Source organism: Misgurnus anguillicaudatus, chromosome 5 (assembly GCF_027580225.2).
Source record: "Misgurnus anguillicaudatus chromosome 5, ASM2758022v2, whole genome shotgun sequence".
Lineage (NCBI taxonomy): Eukaryota > Metazoa > Chordata > Actinopteri > Cypriniformes > Cobitidae > Misgurnus > Misgurnus anguillicaudatus.
The window spans coordinates 18,452,786-18,471,937 of record NC_073341.2 but is presented as its reverse complement, the minus strand read 5'-3'; the positions used below and the strand labels follow the sequence as shown (position 1 = coordinate 18,471,937).

Genomic DNA, 19,152 nt, shown 5'->3' with positions numbered 1-19,152 from the left:
GTCTTCCTGAAGTCTTACTGTGATCATGTCTTCCTGTAATAAAAATGTAGCTCAACAATGTCTTCCTGTAGCTCAGCAATGTCTTCCTGTAGCCTTTCTGTTGCTCAACAATGTTTTCCTGTAGCTCAGCAATGTCTTCCTGTAGTCTTTCTGTAGCTCATCAATGTCTTCCTGTAGTCTTACTGTAATCATGTCTTCCTGAAATTAATAATGTAGCTCAGCAATTCCTGTAGTCTTCCCGTAATCAGGTCTTCCTGTAATCAAAAATGTCTTTCTGCTGCTCAGCAATCTATTAGTGTAGCTCGTCAATGTCTTCCTGTAGCTTGACAATGTCTTGATGTTGTCTTCCTGTAATCAAAAATGCCTTTCTGTAGCTCAACAATGTCTTTCTGAAGTCTTATTGTGATCATGTCTTCCTGTAATAAAAATGTAGCTCAACAATGTCATCCTGGAGCCTTTCTGTAGCTCAAAAATGTTTTCCTGTAGCTCAACAATGTCTTCCTGTAGTCTTCCCGTAATCAGGTCTTCCTGTAATCAAAAATGTATTTTTGCTGATCAGCAATGTATTAGTGTAGCTCGTCAATGTCTTCCTGTAGCTTTACAATGTCTTTATGTTATCTTCCTGTAATCAAAAATGCCTTTCTGTAGCTCAACAATGTCTTCCTGAAGTCTTACTGTGATCATGTCTTCCTGTAATAAAAATGTAGCTCAACAATGTATTCCTGTAGCTCAACAATGTATTCCTGTAGATCAACAATGTATTCCTGTAGCTCAGTGCTTCTCAAATAGTGGGGCGGGACCCCCAGGGGGGCTCGAAGCGACACTAGGGGGGGCGCGCGAGACCCCAGGGAAAATACTTTTTCAGGAAGTGATTTTTAAAGACATTACACCCCAATCACGCTGTAAACCGCTTGTGTTATTTATTGATTATATTTCATTTTTCAGTATCAAATGGTCAAAAAATATTATACTTTAAATAAGGATTTATTTTTTTGTCAATAAAGTTATTCTTTGTTGTAAGTTGATCGATATTTCTTTTTTTGTGTTTTCTTTTTGTGTTTTCTCAATGTTAATAAGGATACAATGTTTTGAAGATGTGTAATTTTATAGGCAAATTATACTATTTACAGTTGCGGCGGAGAGTTGGGGGGAGCGCGAAATGTTTACCTCTTCCTAGGGGGGGCACTGCTGTAGCTCAACAATGTATTCCTGTAGATCAACAATCTTCTTGTTGCTCAATTGGTAGAGTTTGCTTTAGCACTGCAAAGTTTGTAGTTTTAATTCTCAGGAAGCACTGATAAAATGTATAATTTGAATGCAATGTAAGTAGCTTTAGATAAAAACATATGGCAAATGTGTAAACCACATGATCACTAATATAGACAAAATGTCTAATATCAAAGAAAGTTTCATTTTAAAAGGGATACTGTACTGTAGATAGACAGACAGAACGACAGACAGACAACTCAGTGATTTTTTTTTCAAATGCACATGAATCAAGACTTATTTTACCAATTGAAGTGGCACCCATGAAATGGCAATATCACAGTCTCTTCACATTATTCAAAATGAAAAAATCACAGTGACCATTTCAAGCATATCTATTTGAATAGCCACGAACCACATTATTAAATTTGCACATGACACAATCACGTGACACATAATTTTCCCCTGATTCTGGGCAAGCCTGCTTTCTTCTCTCTTCTTTTTTTATCTTTACACATGCAGGTAAGCTTTTTGTTTATGAACACACTCTCGACTATGTAGTTCTCTGTGTGAGACCTTCCTAATCTGAACACCTCAGCAGTGACTTTCTCAGTTTCCATGGTTTCCGCCGCGCAAGCATTATGTCCACAATGTCCATCATGTTTGACTGGCACGACAGAGTGGCGGACGCAGACTCTGCACCCCTTCTATGGTACACCTAGCAAAGGTCACAGAAATGAAATAGAGACGGATCAATGGAGTTGTGTTCACCAGAAATTGAGATCTTTTAGAAACTTTACAAACAGGCATTATGGAGCAGGCATTAACATCAGCAGCGGGAGTCACTGAACGAAAACAAAAGCACAATAAGAAATGTTTTAACTACAAGGCAAGTTTTCATTGGCGTCCTTCCAAGTTCCAACCATCAAGAAAAAGTATACACTGTAGCGTGCACTGATTTTAAGTCTTTTGGTTTTATATAGATTTGTTAATGTTAAAAATGTTTTCGATAAATGGTCCTTTTGCATTCACAAATATATATATATGTTAATATTGCATAACATGAAGTTTAGTATAGTGATTATAGTTCCTAATACATTTACATGTATCTATTTTGTCTGGATTTAAGTGCATTCAGAGTATACAGTTCATTTTTAATCAGTATGCGTGTTCCCTGGTGTTCAAACCCACAAACTTTGCGCTTCCAATGCAAAACTTTACCAAGTGAGTTGTACAACAACAGTTTTAGTTATTAACAGTAATAGTTATTGATAAAATTTGCTTTTCTATATTATAAAAATGCTTCATTGTTATTCTTGTTCAGAAAGGGCCAATTAAGTGTTAGATTCATTCTGGTCGAATAACACTGCAATTAGCCACTTCTGTCCTCCTACACTTGAGTACTTGGGCAGGAACATTGTCTTTAGAGATGTAAATATCACACGGATGCTTCTCTACGCACACACTCATTACTCGCTGTTACCATCACTAAGGGAAATATGGTAATTTGCGAATCTTTCATTTGGGTTCTTTGTAATTACACGCTATCTTTTGACTGCAGTGCGGACGCTTAGTGATGTGTGAATCACCATATGGTTTCTTTGAGTGTTAAGTCATCATAGCAGATGCTGAGCGTGTTGTCATCACTCCCCGGGACTGTGATGCTCGTTTGAGTTGTCACTTCATGTGGCAGGTCTAACAGTCCTCCTGTGAAAACAGCTTCTCCTTCGTTCTGGCCCAACTGATGGGGAAGGTGGGGAAGAAACTTGTGAAAGACAGGTCAGTGTTTAAGTATGCTAGACACTGAAGCATAGATCTGTGTGAGTGTACCCGAATTTAAAACACAGCGACAGTGTGTGAATGTGTTAAAGAAATATACTATTTGGTCTGAATGTGAATGCATTAGATTTGAAAATATTTCAAACACAGGTCAGCAAGCGAGCGTGCCCATATTTGAAACTAAGGTCAACGTACCAGCATACCATTGTTGAAACACAGGTCAGTGAGTGAGCAAGAATTTGAAACACATGTTAGCATGCCAGTATTTGAAACACAGGTTGGCATGTAAGTGTGCTGATATTTGACACACAGTTCTGCAAGTGAGTGTGCCGATTTTTAAAACACAGATGCGTGTGCAAGTTTGCCAGTATTTGAAACACAGGTTGGCATCTGAGCATGCCAGTATTTGAAACACAGGTTGGCATCTGAGCATGCCAGTATTTGAAACAAAGCTTGGCATCCAAGCATGCCAGTATTTGAAACACTTGTCATCAAGCAAGCATGCAAGTATTTGAAACACAGGTGAGCAAGCAAGCGTGCCGGTTTTTAATAACACAGGTCAGCGTGCAAGCATGCCAGTATTTGAAACACAGGCCGGTGCACTGAAAAAACTAACTTTTTGGTGTAGTAATATTTATTAGATTAACTCTCATAATTTCTACATAATAATATTAACAGAACTAGAGAACTAGATTTTCCTAAGTAAAATGATGATAAATACACAATTAATTCATGTAAAAAATGAACTGTGTGGGAATAGTAAGTCTTATTAGATATTTTCTTGTATTATTTAACTGTTTTATAGTCACTGCACATAGTCCTAAAATAATTAAGTAAATTTTAATCAAACACTTTAGCAGATTCAAGTAAAAAATCTTAGTTCATTTTACTTAAAAATATTAAATCAATCAAAAATCTAAGTAAAATTTATTTGCACATGTTGTAAGGAATATTTTTATTTTTTAAGCTTTATCACAGAATAAGAACTGATAAGAACTTTAACTACTTAAATATTTGTTACCAAAATGTCATAAAGGTTTAAGCTCTTATATTATTGATGTTGTTTTGTTGTAAATTATAATTTTGTGAAGTCACCGTTCAGGTGATCAGTGTTTCTTTATATGAACCCTGTTCAGAACATTGTATTGTAATTCTCTCCACAGTGCTGATAATGCATGTCAGAAACACAGTTTGTGTGCGTTTCTGTTCAGAATCAAGTTTGTTCAATGAGTGACTTGTCAGTCATGAATTTTGTGTTATAATGCCATTTATAACACTAAAAATAACTAGGTCCATAGAAATATGTTAAAGAAAATAACAAACAATACGATTTATTTAATATTTTTAGGACAGCAATGCTTCAATTTTCAAAAAAAAACCTAATAGACTTTACCTAAACGATTAAAATAAATCTAACTTCTAAATAAAATAATTAAGTAACATGTAATTAATTATTTAACATATGTTTTATCATGCATTATTAAGTAAATTTTATTTGATTTTAGTAGGTAAGTTTTACTTATAAAAAGCAGTAAATTTTACTTAAAAAAAGTTCGTGCAAATTATTACGAGGATTTTCTTAAGTAAATTTTACAAGTTGTTTTTTTCAGTGTGGTCAAGCTTACCAGTATTTGAAACACAGGTCAGCAAGCAAGTGTGCCGGTTTTTAAAAACACAGGTCAGCGTGCAAGCATGCCAGTATTTGAAACACAGTTCTGCAAGTGAGTGTGTCGAATTTTGAAACAGAGATCTGTGTGCAAGTTTATTTGAAACACAGGTTGGCATCCGAGCATGAAAGTATTTAAAACACTGGTCAGCAAGCAAGCATGCCAGTATTTGAAACAGAGGCAGGTGGGCAAGCTTGCCAGTATTTGAAGCACAGGTCGACAAACGAGTGTAGGGGTATTAGAAACACAGGTCAGAGTGTAAGCATGCCAGTATTTGAAACACAGGTTGGCATCCGAGCATGCCAGTATTTGAAACACTTGTCATCAAGCAAGCATCCCAGTATTTGAAACACAGGCCGGTGGCCAAGCTTGCCAGTATTTGAAATACAGGTCAGCAAGCAAGCGTGCAAGAATTTGAAAAACAGGTTTGTGTCCGAACATGCCACTATTTGAAACACAGGGCAGCATGCAAGTATTTGAAACACAGGTTGGGGTACGAACGTGCCACTATTTCAAACACTGTTCAGCAAGTGAACAAGCCGGTATTTGAAACACAGGTCAGCAGGCAAGCATTCCAGTATTTGAAACACAGATTGGCATGCAAGCGTGCCGGTATTTAAAAACACAGGTCAGCGTGCAAGCATGCCAGTATTTGAAACACAGTTCTGCAAGTGAGTGTGCCGATTTTTGAAAGACAGATTCGTGTGCAAGTTTGCCAGTATTTGAAACACAGGTTGGCATCTGAGCATGCCAGTATTTGAAACACAGGTTGGCATCCGAGCATGCCAGTATTTGAAACAAAGCTTGGCATCCAAGCATGCCAGTATTTGAAACACTTGTCATCAAGCAAGCATGCAAGTATTTGAAACACAGGCCGGTGGCCAAGCTTGCCAGTATTTGAAACACAGGTCAGCAAGCAAGCATGCAAGTATGAAACACAGGTTTGTGTCCGAACGTGCCACTATTTAAAACACAGGGCAGCATGCAAGTATTTGAAACACAGGTTGGCGAACGAACGTGCCACTATTTCACTGTTCAGCAAGTGAACAACCCGGTATTTGAACGGTTGGTGTGTAAGCATGCCACAAATTCAAACCGGTCAGTGTCCGAGTGTGCCGGTATTTAAAATAAAGTCAGTGTGTGAGTGTACTGGTATTTGAAAAAGTCATCTGTTTAAAATTTTAGCACACTTACACACTGACAGTGTGAAGTACTAAAATTAGATTAATGATTGCTGGGGTTGTCATGTCTTCAGCCTGACTATTTGGAAAGAAGTTGTTGTGGGGTACCAGAAATACGCTAAAAGAATGGACAAAGTTTATTGACAAATGGCAAAAGTTTTTGAGACCGGACATTAAGGGATATCCATGTCAGCTGGCCCCTGTGGGACGATGCTGGTATGTTACGCAAGTTAAAGACAGTCAATCCAACCTGGAAGAAAGCCGTGGTCAATCTTCACACATTATATTCACGGAGCTCGCATGTTTAACTCCTTTATATAAACAAACCAATGCATCACATTGCATCAAACATAAAACTATTGTGTGTGGCTTAATATAATTGTAGAGTTGTAGTACTTCTATGAAACTTGCACTATATGAAAGTTTGACAACCTGAATCCCGGTTCACTTTGAATCCATGGTAAAGAATGAGAATGAGTCTTCAATCAAAAATTAATACAGGTTTTAAACGACACAAAAGTCAGTAAAATATGACAGATTATTTGATTGTTGAACTTTTACTCATCAGTACATTTTCTGCACTTTCTGTCCACCCAGATCTATCACACACTGTCTGCACTTGGCTGGGAAGCTTTTCCATCTAGTCGACAGATCTATTACTCATTCTGATTGACAGAGGGCACTTCATACATATAATACATTTAAAGAGTTTTCATCCATCAGTACTGTGACATACACACATTACACTACTATCTCTATTCCAATTGGCTTCCTGCACAAACTCTTTCATGATCCCTTTCGTGCCTGTCATTACTCATTTCTTCCCGAACTTTCTCATTTCTAGATTCCTATCCATCTCTGTTTTTCTTTTCTGCCTCTCCGTTTCCTGTGTTGGATGCCCAGGGACCGTTTTTTGGATTGCTTTGCCCCCTAATTGTATCATCCTCCTCCATCTCATCCATGCTTCAGATCTATCCTCCCTGCTCCTGTCGTCCACAATGGAGGTAGAAATTTTTTTAAATTATATATTGTTAGCCGCATCTTCCCCGCATAAATATTCATGGGCGACTCTGCTTGTGCGAGGGCATGGGAGAATTAGGCTTTTCGTAAATGATGTTCACAGCAATCTGTGCTGCTTTGGCTTTGGTTCAGGCTCTCAAAGCAACTGTTTCTGCTTTCCAGAGCCACTGTTAAAAATGTAAACACAGAAACACTTCACATTTACATGTTTTGCCAGCAGCCTTGCATAATATCAGTCAACAATTTGCTTCCGGAGAATTCAGATGCGACAATCAGTCACACGGCTCAAAGCTGAATTGCAAATACGCTCTCCGAATTTTTCGACATCAGCGATGCAATTTATCCTTTTGCTGCAGTGTACTTCCTTAAAATATGTTTATAATAAAAAACTCTACATTGTTTGATTCCGACATGATACTCTTTATTTACTCAATACAGCATAAAAGTAGTATATTTTATGACAAATTTTGTCATTTCAGCTCATGTCCCAGAATGATGCAGTAGGACACTACTGAGACCGAGTCACATCCTGAAAGAGCTATTCTCAGTGGATTATGAAGCTACTGTTAAACATGATGATATGTGGTACGTGATGAGGCTGTGACTGAACACACTTCGTACTTCCTGTTTCATTGTCCATGCCAAAAACGGACACCCCCCTCATGTCCATTCCCAGCTAATCCATTTTCTAATTTAACAGTTTGCTTATCCGAACACACACAACTATTCCAGAATCTCACTGGATGGGAATGTGGGACAGGGGTTGGCCTGAATGAGAACCATCCTACTGTAGTCCTGTCATTTAAGAGTGATATAGGCTTTAAAGCTTTTTTTAAACAAAATGATGTGTGAAATGCTGAGCGGATTAAACATTCTTACAGGCATTTCATATTTTCAACAGCTCATGTATAGGATCTTATTGTAAGATCATGTTTTGAGTACAGTAAAACAGCAGATACAGAGAGTAAAGAACATTCTGCACACACACACACATATAAACTTTCCATCTTTGAAGATTATATATTTTATATTATATTTAAAAAATCCTTGTTGCACTTAAATGTTTAGGTATACTCAACTTAAATTTACAATTCATTTTTTAACTTTCTAGAATAGTGAGAGGTTGCTATAAATTATTAAAATAAAGTTGATTTAGCTTAAGTTATTTCAACTTTTTTTCTATAATTTATAGCTTCTCCTAGCTAGTAAAGATTGTTTAACTAAAAAATAAAGAATTTTTACAGTGTTTATATGACACAAATAGCTCTAAAAACTGGTAATATGTTTCCTCTTATGTTAGCTTGTAAGTTGCATTACCTTAAAATTGCATTTCTTGTCCCAAATACATAGCGGTACACATTTGCATTTTTTGTCTGCTTTAAAACACGTTTGCTTGTCCATTACAGCTACTATAGACCGTTTCATTGGACGCACGTGCGGTGATGCGATAAGCGTCTGGTCCGAACTTACTTCCGGTTTCTGTTTGTTTAATAGACCATTTGCGTGTTTGCAAACAGAGATGACGTTTTTTGTGGGTGGAGCCCAACTGGTGGCAGGAAGACACAGCTCTGCAATAAGTGTTTTAGCGTTAAACTGTCATTTTTATGGATCTGGTGTTCTGTCGAAGTCTGTTTCCTTTTAGTGCATTGTTTCTTATAGTGTTTTCATCACGTTACGTTTATTTTTTAGATAAATTAAACATTTAAATGGCTTGGCTACTGATATATGTGCATAAATGTAATTTATATGTATTTTGTTTTATTGGTAAACCAATTGTTTTTATTGTATGAATCAATAAAGTACATATAAAAGCAATACCATCATGTATTTTATATAATACCATTTATTAAATATTTCATCATTTGAAATAAACTGTTTTCTATTATTTCTTCCTTATGTGTTTGTTCTAAAACTATTATGTTTACAAACAAATTCAAATGCATAGGCCTGTTTATATATTAATAACACTTCACACCATGTGTGTGTGTGTGTGTGTGTGTGTGTGTGTCTGTCTGTGTGCGCGTGCTATATTTATATATTTATTAATGTAAGCATAATAATTTCAGAACAAACAGTAGGTGTCAAAAACAAGAAGACATAGGCTTTAAGATGTAAGGTAAAAATAAATAATAGAAAACTGATAAATTATGAAATATTTAATAAATGGTATTATACAATACATATTGCTTTTTTAGTATAACCCTTTCAATGTAATGAAAACGCTATAAGAAGAGGGAACAGACTTCGACGAAACACTGGACGCCTTCTCTAATTATTTTCTATTCTAATTATTAATATAATTTCATATGATTTCGTCCGTCCTTTTAAGAGCTTGCAACCATAAAAGCCTACGTTTATCTTTAAATGGTGTCTTCAACAATGGTATTTTATAAAAATGAAGTCCATCTTTTTTTTACATTCCTATTCCCAACAGCACAAAGAGACATTTTCTAGAGAGTTATCTTGCTTATTTCACTCCTGTGTAATTCATTTCCACTGTTTTTCTGCCACCACAGCTTGCAGTGACGTAACTGTGACGTCTACTTGCAAACGGTCTATACTCTGACTAGTTGCTGAAACTGAACTCTTAAACAAATACCTCGTTGAAAATATAAGAAATGTTTTGGTTTCCTGTTGTTTATTTTGCTTGTTATATAAATAAACTACTTTAAAAGGACTTGGTTGTTATTTATTCTTCGCAGAGTTAACCGGAAGTTACGTGAAGACCACGAAAGCCGCTTGTTTATGTTGTTATTGCTGAAACCGTCTGTTTTCACCCTTATATTTACATTTTAAATGGGATCCTAAATGTGTCCAAGCTTTTTACCCTTTAAAATGTTCTGAATATTACTTCCTCAGTTTTGTTTAATTGTAAGAGAGCAATCTTCTTAACATAAACCTTGACATTTATTCCCCTGGAATGACGTTTCCATATTTTTAGATAAACGTGTTCAATTTTTCTCACAGCAAAGCAATCAAGAGTTTAAAGCTCTGCAAGAGCACGACCCTGGGTAGATGTTTAGGGAACATGCTAGGCTACTTATTCACACAAAATTATTTACACTCTTCATAAATTAATAAATGCAGCATCTTCCTGCAATTACCGGAGATGAAATTCATTCTCTATTTGATTTCAGAGCCAAGTGTCTGGCTCTTAAACTGTAAAATTGCACATAATATTCACATTTTCTATTTGATTTGTAAAGTGTCGTCGTGATGAAAATAAATGCAATTAAGTCCGAAGTAGACGGTCCTTCATCTTAATATTAAACTCAGTCTAATATTAACCCCCATCGCCAAGATTGTATTGTGTTCTGAAACATCATCGTTCTTAATGCAATCACACTTATGAATATTCTTTTTTTGTTTGAAGGGTGTTAACGGAGACTATAAAGTTTATCCAACCGCATCAACATCCATCTGTCGAAGCATCTCTTTATCCCACAGCTTATTCATATTCCAAAACATTAAAATGTTGTTTTTGAACCTTTTGAATACAAATATATATTTGCATCAGAGTTTGAATAAATCACAGCAACAACAAATATGAAAAGTATAGGGTTATTTTTACAAAAAATTAGATGTGATGAAAATATCCCACTTTCACTGAGATTTTGAAAATGAATTTGTGAATGTTTGGTTTCTAAGGAGCACAACATTTTCTTCAAGGCATTTCTTCTCTGATTTTTTATCTATCAATGAGAGAAAATCCTTTGTGCTTCTGAAAGCTCTTAAACAGCAATGAGTCAGTTGGCACACACAGACACAGCTGAACGGTTTTATTTTATAGAGAGTTTGAAAACCAAAAGCATTACACTGGTGAAAGAGAAGTCCGGGAGGCAAAAGAGATACACTTGCAAGAGATCTGTAAATCGCAAAGCTTTTGAGAATGCAGCGCTGAAATGGATAAAGGAATCAAACAAAAAAAAAAAAAAAATGTACAGTGCTGACTTTTAATCCATTTGCTTTAAAGGGATAACTCACAAAAAATGTAAATTCTGTCATCATTTATTCACTTTCATGTTGTTTTAGAACTGTATAAAAAAATTCTGATGAACACAAAAGAAGAAATTTGGACAAACGACGACAAGCACACAGCTGGTGAAAACCACGACTTCCATAGTAGAATAAAATAAATAATATTGTGATAAATAATGATGAGGATATTTTAATAAAATATGGTAAGCACGGAGTTGATGGTTCCCATTTAATTCCATACATGTACAATTTGTTTTTCCTACTATGGTAGTCAATCCAGCTGTGTGCCTATCACCATCCATCAAAACTTCTTCAGAAAAAAATATTTATACAAAACAACATGATTTTTTTGGGTGAGCTATCCCTTTAACTGAAACTGTACTCCCCAAATGTCTGTTTTCCCCTTGGAAAAAGAAAAATGGAAACAAGAGGAAATAGAAAGATAAATAAATACAAAATCATCCACGCAACCAAAATAATTTACAGCTTTCATTACTCCGTTCAAAATGACCTGAATGATTTTAGCTTTATAAAACTATTATCATTATTTGGGCGGAAACGAACTCACTGTGGCAAAGTACACGCTTTGTATCGTCGGTTTGAAAAAATACTAAATGAGTTTAGCAGCAAACATGTAAGAGCATTGGCACAAATATTAGCGCTGGCATATGATGGCAGATATGACATACCAGCCACATTTATCAAACATTCATACCGTATTTAGTCCAATCAGTGCCTGTGAAATCGGGGAGGGGTGTGAACTTTACAAGCACACACACCATCATCCAAGCAATGAAAGCTTCACACAAACAACGCACACCCTTTCACACGCACCATACGTCAGCAAACATACATGGCAGTCAGACACAACACATACCTATTCACAGTATTTGCTTTGCACACACACACACACACACACACACACAATCATTAGCAAAAAGGTAATGACTAAAGAAATAGAAAGCATCATCGCTATCAGCCCTTAGTCCCAAAGTATCACCCTGCTAAATGGTCAGGGTGTGGTAGATCAGTTTATACCAACAAATATTGTTCCTTTATACAAAGAAAAGTGCTGAACAAAGTCAGAACAGGCACCTCCAAACCCGTCCATCAGATCAGGAGGTTAAAGTCTATTTAGAAGATGCATTTTAAATGTTTTTATAGAACAAAACATTAGAAAAAACATTTTATGCACATTTTGTATATATATATATATATATATATATCAAACGCGGAGCCAATCTTGACCCTTCTTTCGCAAAGTCATTGCATCCAAGCCTTAAAAAGAGATATCAAGGTCTTTACCCATCCATGACAGGTGTTCTGTATTCACAAAGCCTGTCTGCATCAGAGGAAGAAAAGAGATGGGCATGACAGGGGATCTCCCCTATGGTCCTGCACTAGGGAGGATCCGTAACAAGATGCTTTAATGTTCGCCTGGAAAAACTTGCATCAGCATACACATTGCATACACTTTGCCCGTGGCAAGGAGTTCCATGGGAATATTTTTGACTTGGAAATTTTGTTCGGAAACAATGCTCTATGTCCATAAGCATAGGAAGTGTTATGAGGGAATCTGAAGGGTTTACATTAAAAATCCATATTTGTATTATTCCCAAGGTTGCATTTCCTGGAAAGCAAAGTAACAAAAAATGAAAACCTTAATCTTTTGCTCCACGCACTGTGCCTTGTCTTTGCAGGTGTGAAATAGTCTCACTAAATTTATTTGAGCACCCCCCCCAATCCTCCCCTGCTGCTGTAAATATTTTTGGATAAGTCTCATTAATAAGTCCTGGAATCCAAAGCCTGAGGCGGTAACCTGACAAAATAGTCATTTAGTACAAGAGTAGCATCATGTCCTTGACTAACTGGGCTGCACAAAAGCCCTTCATCTACATTGCAACAGCACTGTTATTGTGCGTTTCGTAGTCTGAATAGCTGTACGTTTGTTATCCGAACAGACAATCCACCTCGGGAAGTTTAGAAAAATGTGCCTTTGGTGTTCTTGCAGAGGATCTTTTTGAAGGCTCTGCGAAAGTCTTTGTTGAAGATGGTGTAGATGACTGGGTTTAGGCAGCTGTTGCAGTAGCCGATCCAGAAGAAGAACTTAAAGATGGGCTCTGGGAGGGTGCAGGTTTCTGGGCACACGGCCTGTAGGCTGTAGGAGAAGAAGAAGGGAAACCAGCAGACGACGAAGACGCCAATCACGACCGCTAATACAAATGTGAAGCGTTTCTCGCGGTTCACCATGGCTTTGCGGCGTGCGGAGTTGGCCGTTCCTTCCTGCCTCGTTCTTCGTGCCACCAGCTTTGCGCCTTTTGCTGTGGCTATCATGTCTCTGTATTTCTGTATTGTTGCAGGAGAATGGATGCCGGTGGGTGTCACTATAGGAGTGCATGGCACCTCTGCCCCCCGCCCGCCTTGCTCTGTGTCCGAGTCAGAGCTCATGCTTTCCCCGTTATTATTGTCGGGTACTTTATTGGTCTTTTTCTCCTTTCGCTTCCCTTTGGGTTTACTGGGAGCGATATCGGATGAATTGGATGGGGTGGGGGATGGGCACGGAGGGGTCGGTGTCTGAGCTGATGAAGGGGGCTGCAGGAGGTTGTTGGAGACTGGGTTGCTAACAGCCTTTGTTTCACACAGCTGACCGGTCTCCACTTTGGACACAGCTAGAGTGGGAGGTCTGACCATTGTGGAGGCTTTATGTGTGGTAGCGGTTGTTTCATCTCCTGTCCCGTTTTGCTGACCCTTTACGGCGTTGGCTGGGATCTCTTTCCGGGGCTCTCCAGGTGGACACCGTGTGCGCTGTTTGGCGATCTGGTAGATTCGAATGTAGACTAATATCATTATCAGACAGGGTGCAAAGAAAGAACCAATTGTAGAGTACAGGATGTACCAGCGCTCATCGTTGAGCTGACACTGGGGATCTGAATCCACCCCACCTTGATTCTTGTTCATCGAGAGGAGGGGCGGAAAGGAGATTACTGCCGAGATCAGCCACACCACCAGAATGGCACATTTGATGCGTTTGTGTGTCCGCTGGGCACCGTACGTAACAGCATGCGAGATGGACATGTAGCGGTCTAGACTAATGGCACACAGGTGTACTATTGAGGAAGTGCAGAATAACACATCCAATGCCAGGTAAATCTCACACCACACAGAGCGGAAATACCAGTAGCCCATCAACTCGTTGGCCAGGGAAAATGGGATGATCAGCGTGGCCACTAAGATGTCCGCGGCCGCGAGAGAGACCAAAAACAGATTCTGGGGTCCTCTGAGTGAGCGGCTAGTTAACACAGCTATGATGACCAGAATATTGCCAACAATCGTGAAAATAATCATGAGCGTAATGGCCGTCGCAAACGCTGCTGTGGCTTCTGGAGTGTATGGAGAGAGTTTTAGCAAGCTCTGGTTACATGTTGGTGAAGATGTGCCTACAGAGCTGCTTGTGTTATGGCCATGCAGACCCGCGTCGGCAGAGCACGCGCTTTCCATGACTGCCAGAGCGCGGCCACTGACGTGCACGTGCACTACTCTTCTCAACTGGAATTCTAATTTGGGGAGATTTTAATGATTCGATTTATTTGCTAGCTTAATAAAAACAAAAAATAGTGTATAAACAATAATGAAAACATGAATAATAATATAAATATGTACGTTAAAGGAAACCCATTTATGTATAAACGAATGAATACATGGCTAACCTCTGTAAAGATTGCGTTAGCCACCGTTTCTATCACATCTTTGCGCCTGTATTTATTTCTCTGGTCACAATAAACTTACTATGAACGTCATTTTCACCACAGCCTTCAAATAAATGTAATTTCAGATTAGATGCTTTGATGTGTCTTTATATCGTTTAAGTTTGTTGATATGTTATGAACTAGTTTCTTCGGTAAATTATTAAATTCTGGACGTTTAATTAAATAAAAAACTAATAAACATGAGTGGCAAAAAAATATCAACAGAGTTATGTCAGCATGCGCGACACTGTACAATTATTTGCTAATATGTAAAATATGGAATAATATGTTTTAATGCAACATTGACATTTAAAAAGTCTTTAAAGAGTTTACCGAAATTTGTTGGAATGTTTAAATCTAGGTTACCCAGATGCACGAGTCTCCACGGAGAACTAATCTTTAAATATAAATCTCCAGAGAGCGCGCAGTAGCGCGCGGCGAAGAGCCAATTTCCCCTCGGCGTTTTTCACAAGTTTTCAGGAAGAATTCAAAATGCTGATAAATTACTTCTCTGCTAAATCTTTGTCTTTGTTCTTCACTCGTTGTGTCGTTGTTACATTCCTGAGTGGAGAAAGTCACCTTAAAAAGAATCCAAGCACTTCAAAGCAGTATATTTCCAAGCACTTCAAAGCAGTGTATTGTCTAAAAGTCCATTTCCCAATGTTTGTCCAGTCTGTGGTCACTCAGCACGGCTTGCCTGGCTCGAGCGTGCCTCGCACATGATCTCGGTGACAGCTGTAAGTGTCGGTGCGGCTCGAGCGAGCCGCTCTGGCTTCATATCCACGCAGCGACGCATCTCAGTATCCCACAATAAGTGATGTCAGGACGGGCGTCATGAAGCGAGCTCTTCCCTCCCACCCACAACACTGACCTATCCAAGTACTCTACTGTCAACCAGAAAACAAATTAAGACGTAAGAAGGAATAACTCAAGTGTCTTGAAGCACTCAACAACTTAACTAATTCAAAAAATAGATCAAAAATGAATGCAATGGCATCATCACTACTTAATTGCACTATATATTTGCGTAACTGTGCTAAATTACACCTGCTGCCGCTGTGCAGAACTCCCTCTCTCCAAATAAGCACATTTGAAGCATTTTAAACTTACATCACAGACTGCGCTCTCGTGCGTAAGGGGACAGGGAGCTCATCACGCACCAGAGCGACTGAGCGCTTCCTCCGCATCATATTCGCGCCTAATTTAATAAAGATCAAGTGGTTTAATGCTCACTTCGACTGATAATGTGCAACATATACCCGCCGCAATTTAGAGCTTTTTCAACCTATCCATTAAGAGCGCAGAATGTGTTTACTGTGCCTGGATAACAGTCGTGATGGAGCAAACAGGTCTTGATGTCAGAAGGGTCAGTGAAACGGAGAACACTTTTAGTATGGAACAGGGGGAAATAATAGCTATTAAACAAATAAATAAATGCACGCGCTATTCAGTGAGGAGTTGGATATTTGAGAAACATTTGGCTAGCCTACAGTATGTGACAGATAGATAGACAGACAGAAAAAGAAAGAAAGAAATTTGTAGTTTGTAAACCTGTGGTAAACTCTGCCCTCTTATGGATACCAAAACATATGGACTTGTATGTCTGCAGAATTCAGAACAAGAGCATTAGAGAGTAATATTGCTTCAGCAAAGGTTGTGGGTTCGATTCCAGGGAACGTAATAGTAGCTTATGGAAATGTTGAAAGTTGCTTAGATTGAAGCGTCTGCCAAATGTAAGTTATGATATTATTTATCCAACATTCAGTGTTCCCAATGTGTATTTTAAACACTCTTTTGACTCAAAACTCTTGTAAATTATTGATATTCACATCTAGCATTAATGTCGTACGTCATTCAACATTGCAAGAGGATTTATGACCAGAATACAAAATATCTTGTGACTCATCATCCGCTGGGTTGTGGGTCTTGTGCGTTTCAAAACATTTTTAAGCTGCTTTAAGCCTTGCCAGAAACTCTGGGGTTCATGAGAATTTACTTTCTCCATCAGTTACCATCTAAAATTACGACACTCTTGAGGATGAGATTATTTAAGGAAGTGTTTAATTCACTGTACCCGTAAATGAACTTATTACTTACCTGTCAAGTGGGTTGTGATGTTCCTTTTTATAGAAAAAGTGATGTCTTTAGTGATAGACGGGTGTATTTGCCAGGCCAATTAATTTTACAGCCCTGTAGGGAATAGTGAGAACATGTTGTTTTTATTTTTTTTCTCTTATAAGTATTTGGTAAATAGACTAGTCTGTAATGAAAAAGTTAATTTAACATGACACATTTGTGTCCTATTTATTTGTATTATCTCATTTGCAATAACAACATTGTATTCTTAACCTGTGTGGGGTGAAAAGGGGAGGAACCCAACCCAGTGGGTTGTAATTTAACCTATGCTGGGTTGTTTCAACCGAAAATACTTGGTTGTTTAAATCCATTATTGGATCAAATATAAACATTTTCTGGATTAATTTAACTCAATGGCTGGGTTTGTCACTTTGTGACCCAATGCTGGGTTGAAAATAACCCAGCATTTTTAGAATTGGGTGGGTTATGTTGTCTCTACCCTTGATTTAGTCAAAGATGGACAATAACCCAATCATGTGTTAAAACAACCCAGCATGTTTTATATTGACATGTTATGTTATTATTACATTTCAGATGACAATAAATCAGAATTCCAGAAATAACTGGACAAAAGTTATGCAAAGAACAATAATAAAATAATAATAATAAAAAAACAGAATACCGTGGCTGCCATGTTTCGTCTGCTACGGCATGAGCAATAATAATAGAATGAGAACTCGCCAATAGACAACATGCAGGTTTTTTAATTCAGTTAACTTGAAAATTGTATTGGATCTGATAGGGCTGCCAATGTTTCCTATAGCCTGGCATCAGCAATATTTAAATGAAATGTTTATGTATTCAAAGCATAAACACAAACGAAAATGCTGTCCTCTACTTTCCCATCTTCAAAATGTGTCCAATAAATTTGTGTATATGACACAGTTAATTATTTCAGTCAGATTAAGAGCTCTAGCAGTCAATATTTACCGGGTAAAATGTAATTCAGAAATATTAATCTTAATCTGCATTTAGACAAATCAAAACATCAGGTTTGGACCAAAGTTTTAATTTCAAATAGGCCTAATGTCACCATAAGCAAATGTGTGAGACGGTTCATGCATGATCCATTTCAACAACATCAGGTTTGACACAACCAAACTCCTATGGATTTAGATTTTTTGAGCAGGCTTGGTAGATCTAAACAAAAAAATGTTGCCCTCCCCATGCAGGCACCCAGGAAATAGTAAATGTTGATGACTAGCAATTACCTTCTGGTACCATCTTTGGGCTGATTGATCGATGAACTCACAGGACTCCGCCAGCTGTTAACAGTTCACTTTACTCCTATAGACCCTTTTACAGCCCACGTGATCAAATAGCCTGCGCGCGCATTTTGGCAACAGAAGTGGTTTTATTCCCCATTGGTTCAACGTATTAGCAACTCAGAAAGTTTATTAAAACGGTTTCCCAGCATCAAAATGTCTGGTTGTTGCATTTGGTTGCACTAATATAATATACTAATATATGTATCTGGACACTTTATATTTAGGCATCTGCTAACGTCTTCTATCCCTTCCACTATGTTACACGGATCTGGTAGATGTGTTGAAAAAGTTGATAAGTCAACTTTTTAAAATAACTTTCTCTGTCTGAGTTGCTTCACTGTTGATTCTTGCCATACTTCTGTTGCCAATCTGCGTTGCCACGTCATCATTGTGTACAAACGTGCAAGTCAGAAAGCTTGCTTTGATTCAGTGTAGCATACTTTTTTATAGTCTAACACTGCCTCCATGTGGTCATTTTGTATTACTGTTTGACATGTTAATACTTTCGTTTTTAGTAAAGCAAATGCTGTTGTGTCCAACAGATGGCGCTGATGTAAAAGTTATAATTTTTCAACCGCCTGTGTAATGGCGTTCATGGTCCTCGCTGGGGTTTTTAAAGGCACAGTTCACCCAGAAATGAAAATGTGGTCATCATTTACTCATCTTCATGTTGTTCTGAACCTGTATGAGTTTTTTTTCTGTTGAGCCCAAAATAAGATAGGTTGATAGTACCCAATGACTTCAATAGTATTTGGTTTTCCTACTATGGAAGTCAATGGGTACTGTCAACTGTGTGGTTAAATTTTCATTTATTTAAAAGAGGACAATGTACATTAATCAACATTACCTTACCCGAGTTAGCTCAAAAGTGCTAATTTTCATCGGCAGTCCTTCAGCCAGGTGTAAAAAAGGCAACCTTAAAAAATGATCACAATTATAAAATCACAAAATAAAATTACATACAACACATTGTAAGTAGCAAGTACAATTCATAGAGAATAATTATATTGACTTAATTTAACTTAATTTAAGTTAACTTAATTTATCAAACTATATTTTTTGTATTCATCAGAATAAAAAAAACTCATAAAGGGTACAAACAACATGAGGATGAGTAAATGATTTTTGGGTGAACTATCCCTTTAAATCAACCATCAATAAAGTTGGAAAC

At 37.6% G+C, this 19,152-nt stretch overlaps 1 protein-coding gene and 1 long non-coding RNA gene across 2 annotated transcripts; both read right to left on the bottom strand.

Moving 5' to 3' along the window:
* Positions 1-1,338: 1,338 nt before the first annotated feature.
* Positions 1,339-18,198, bottom strand: LOC129414538 (uncharacterized). The gene is made up of 3 exons (XR_008634429.2): positions 17,925-18,198; positions 16,675-16,767; positions 1,339-1,924 (listed from the first exon to the last, which is right to left on the bottom strand). It is a non-coding gene; the product is annotated as an uncharacterized lncRNA (long non-coding RNA).
* adra2b (adrenoceptor alpha 2B) lies at positions 10,618-15,639 on the bottom strand. The gene has a single exon (XM_055168601.2). It carries the CDS (start codon positions 14,327-14,329, stop codon positions 12,812-12,814), a length of 1,518 nt encoding a protein of 505 aa, XP_055024576.2. The 5' UTR covers positions 14,330-15,639; the 3' UTR covers positions 10,618-12,811.
* Positions 18,199-19,152: the final 954 nt, after the last annotated feature.

Excerpts from the sequence above, each read along its gene's own strand:
- adra2b (XM_055168601.2), bottom strand. The coding sequence starts at position 14,329 with ATGGAAAGCGCGTGCTCTGCCGACGCGGGTCTGCATGGCCATAACACA.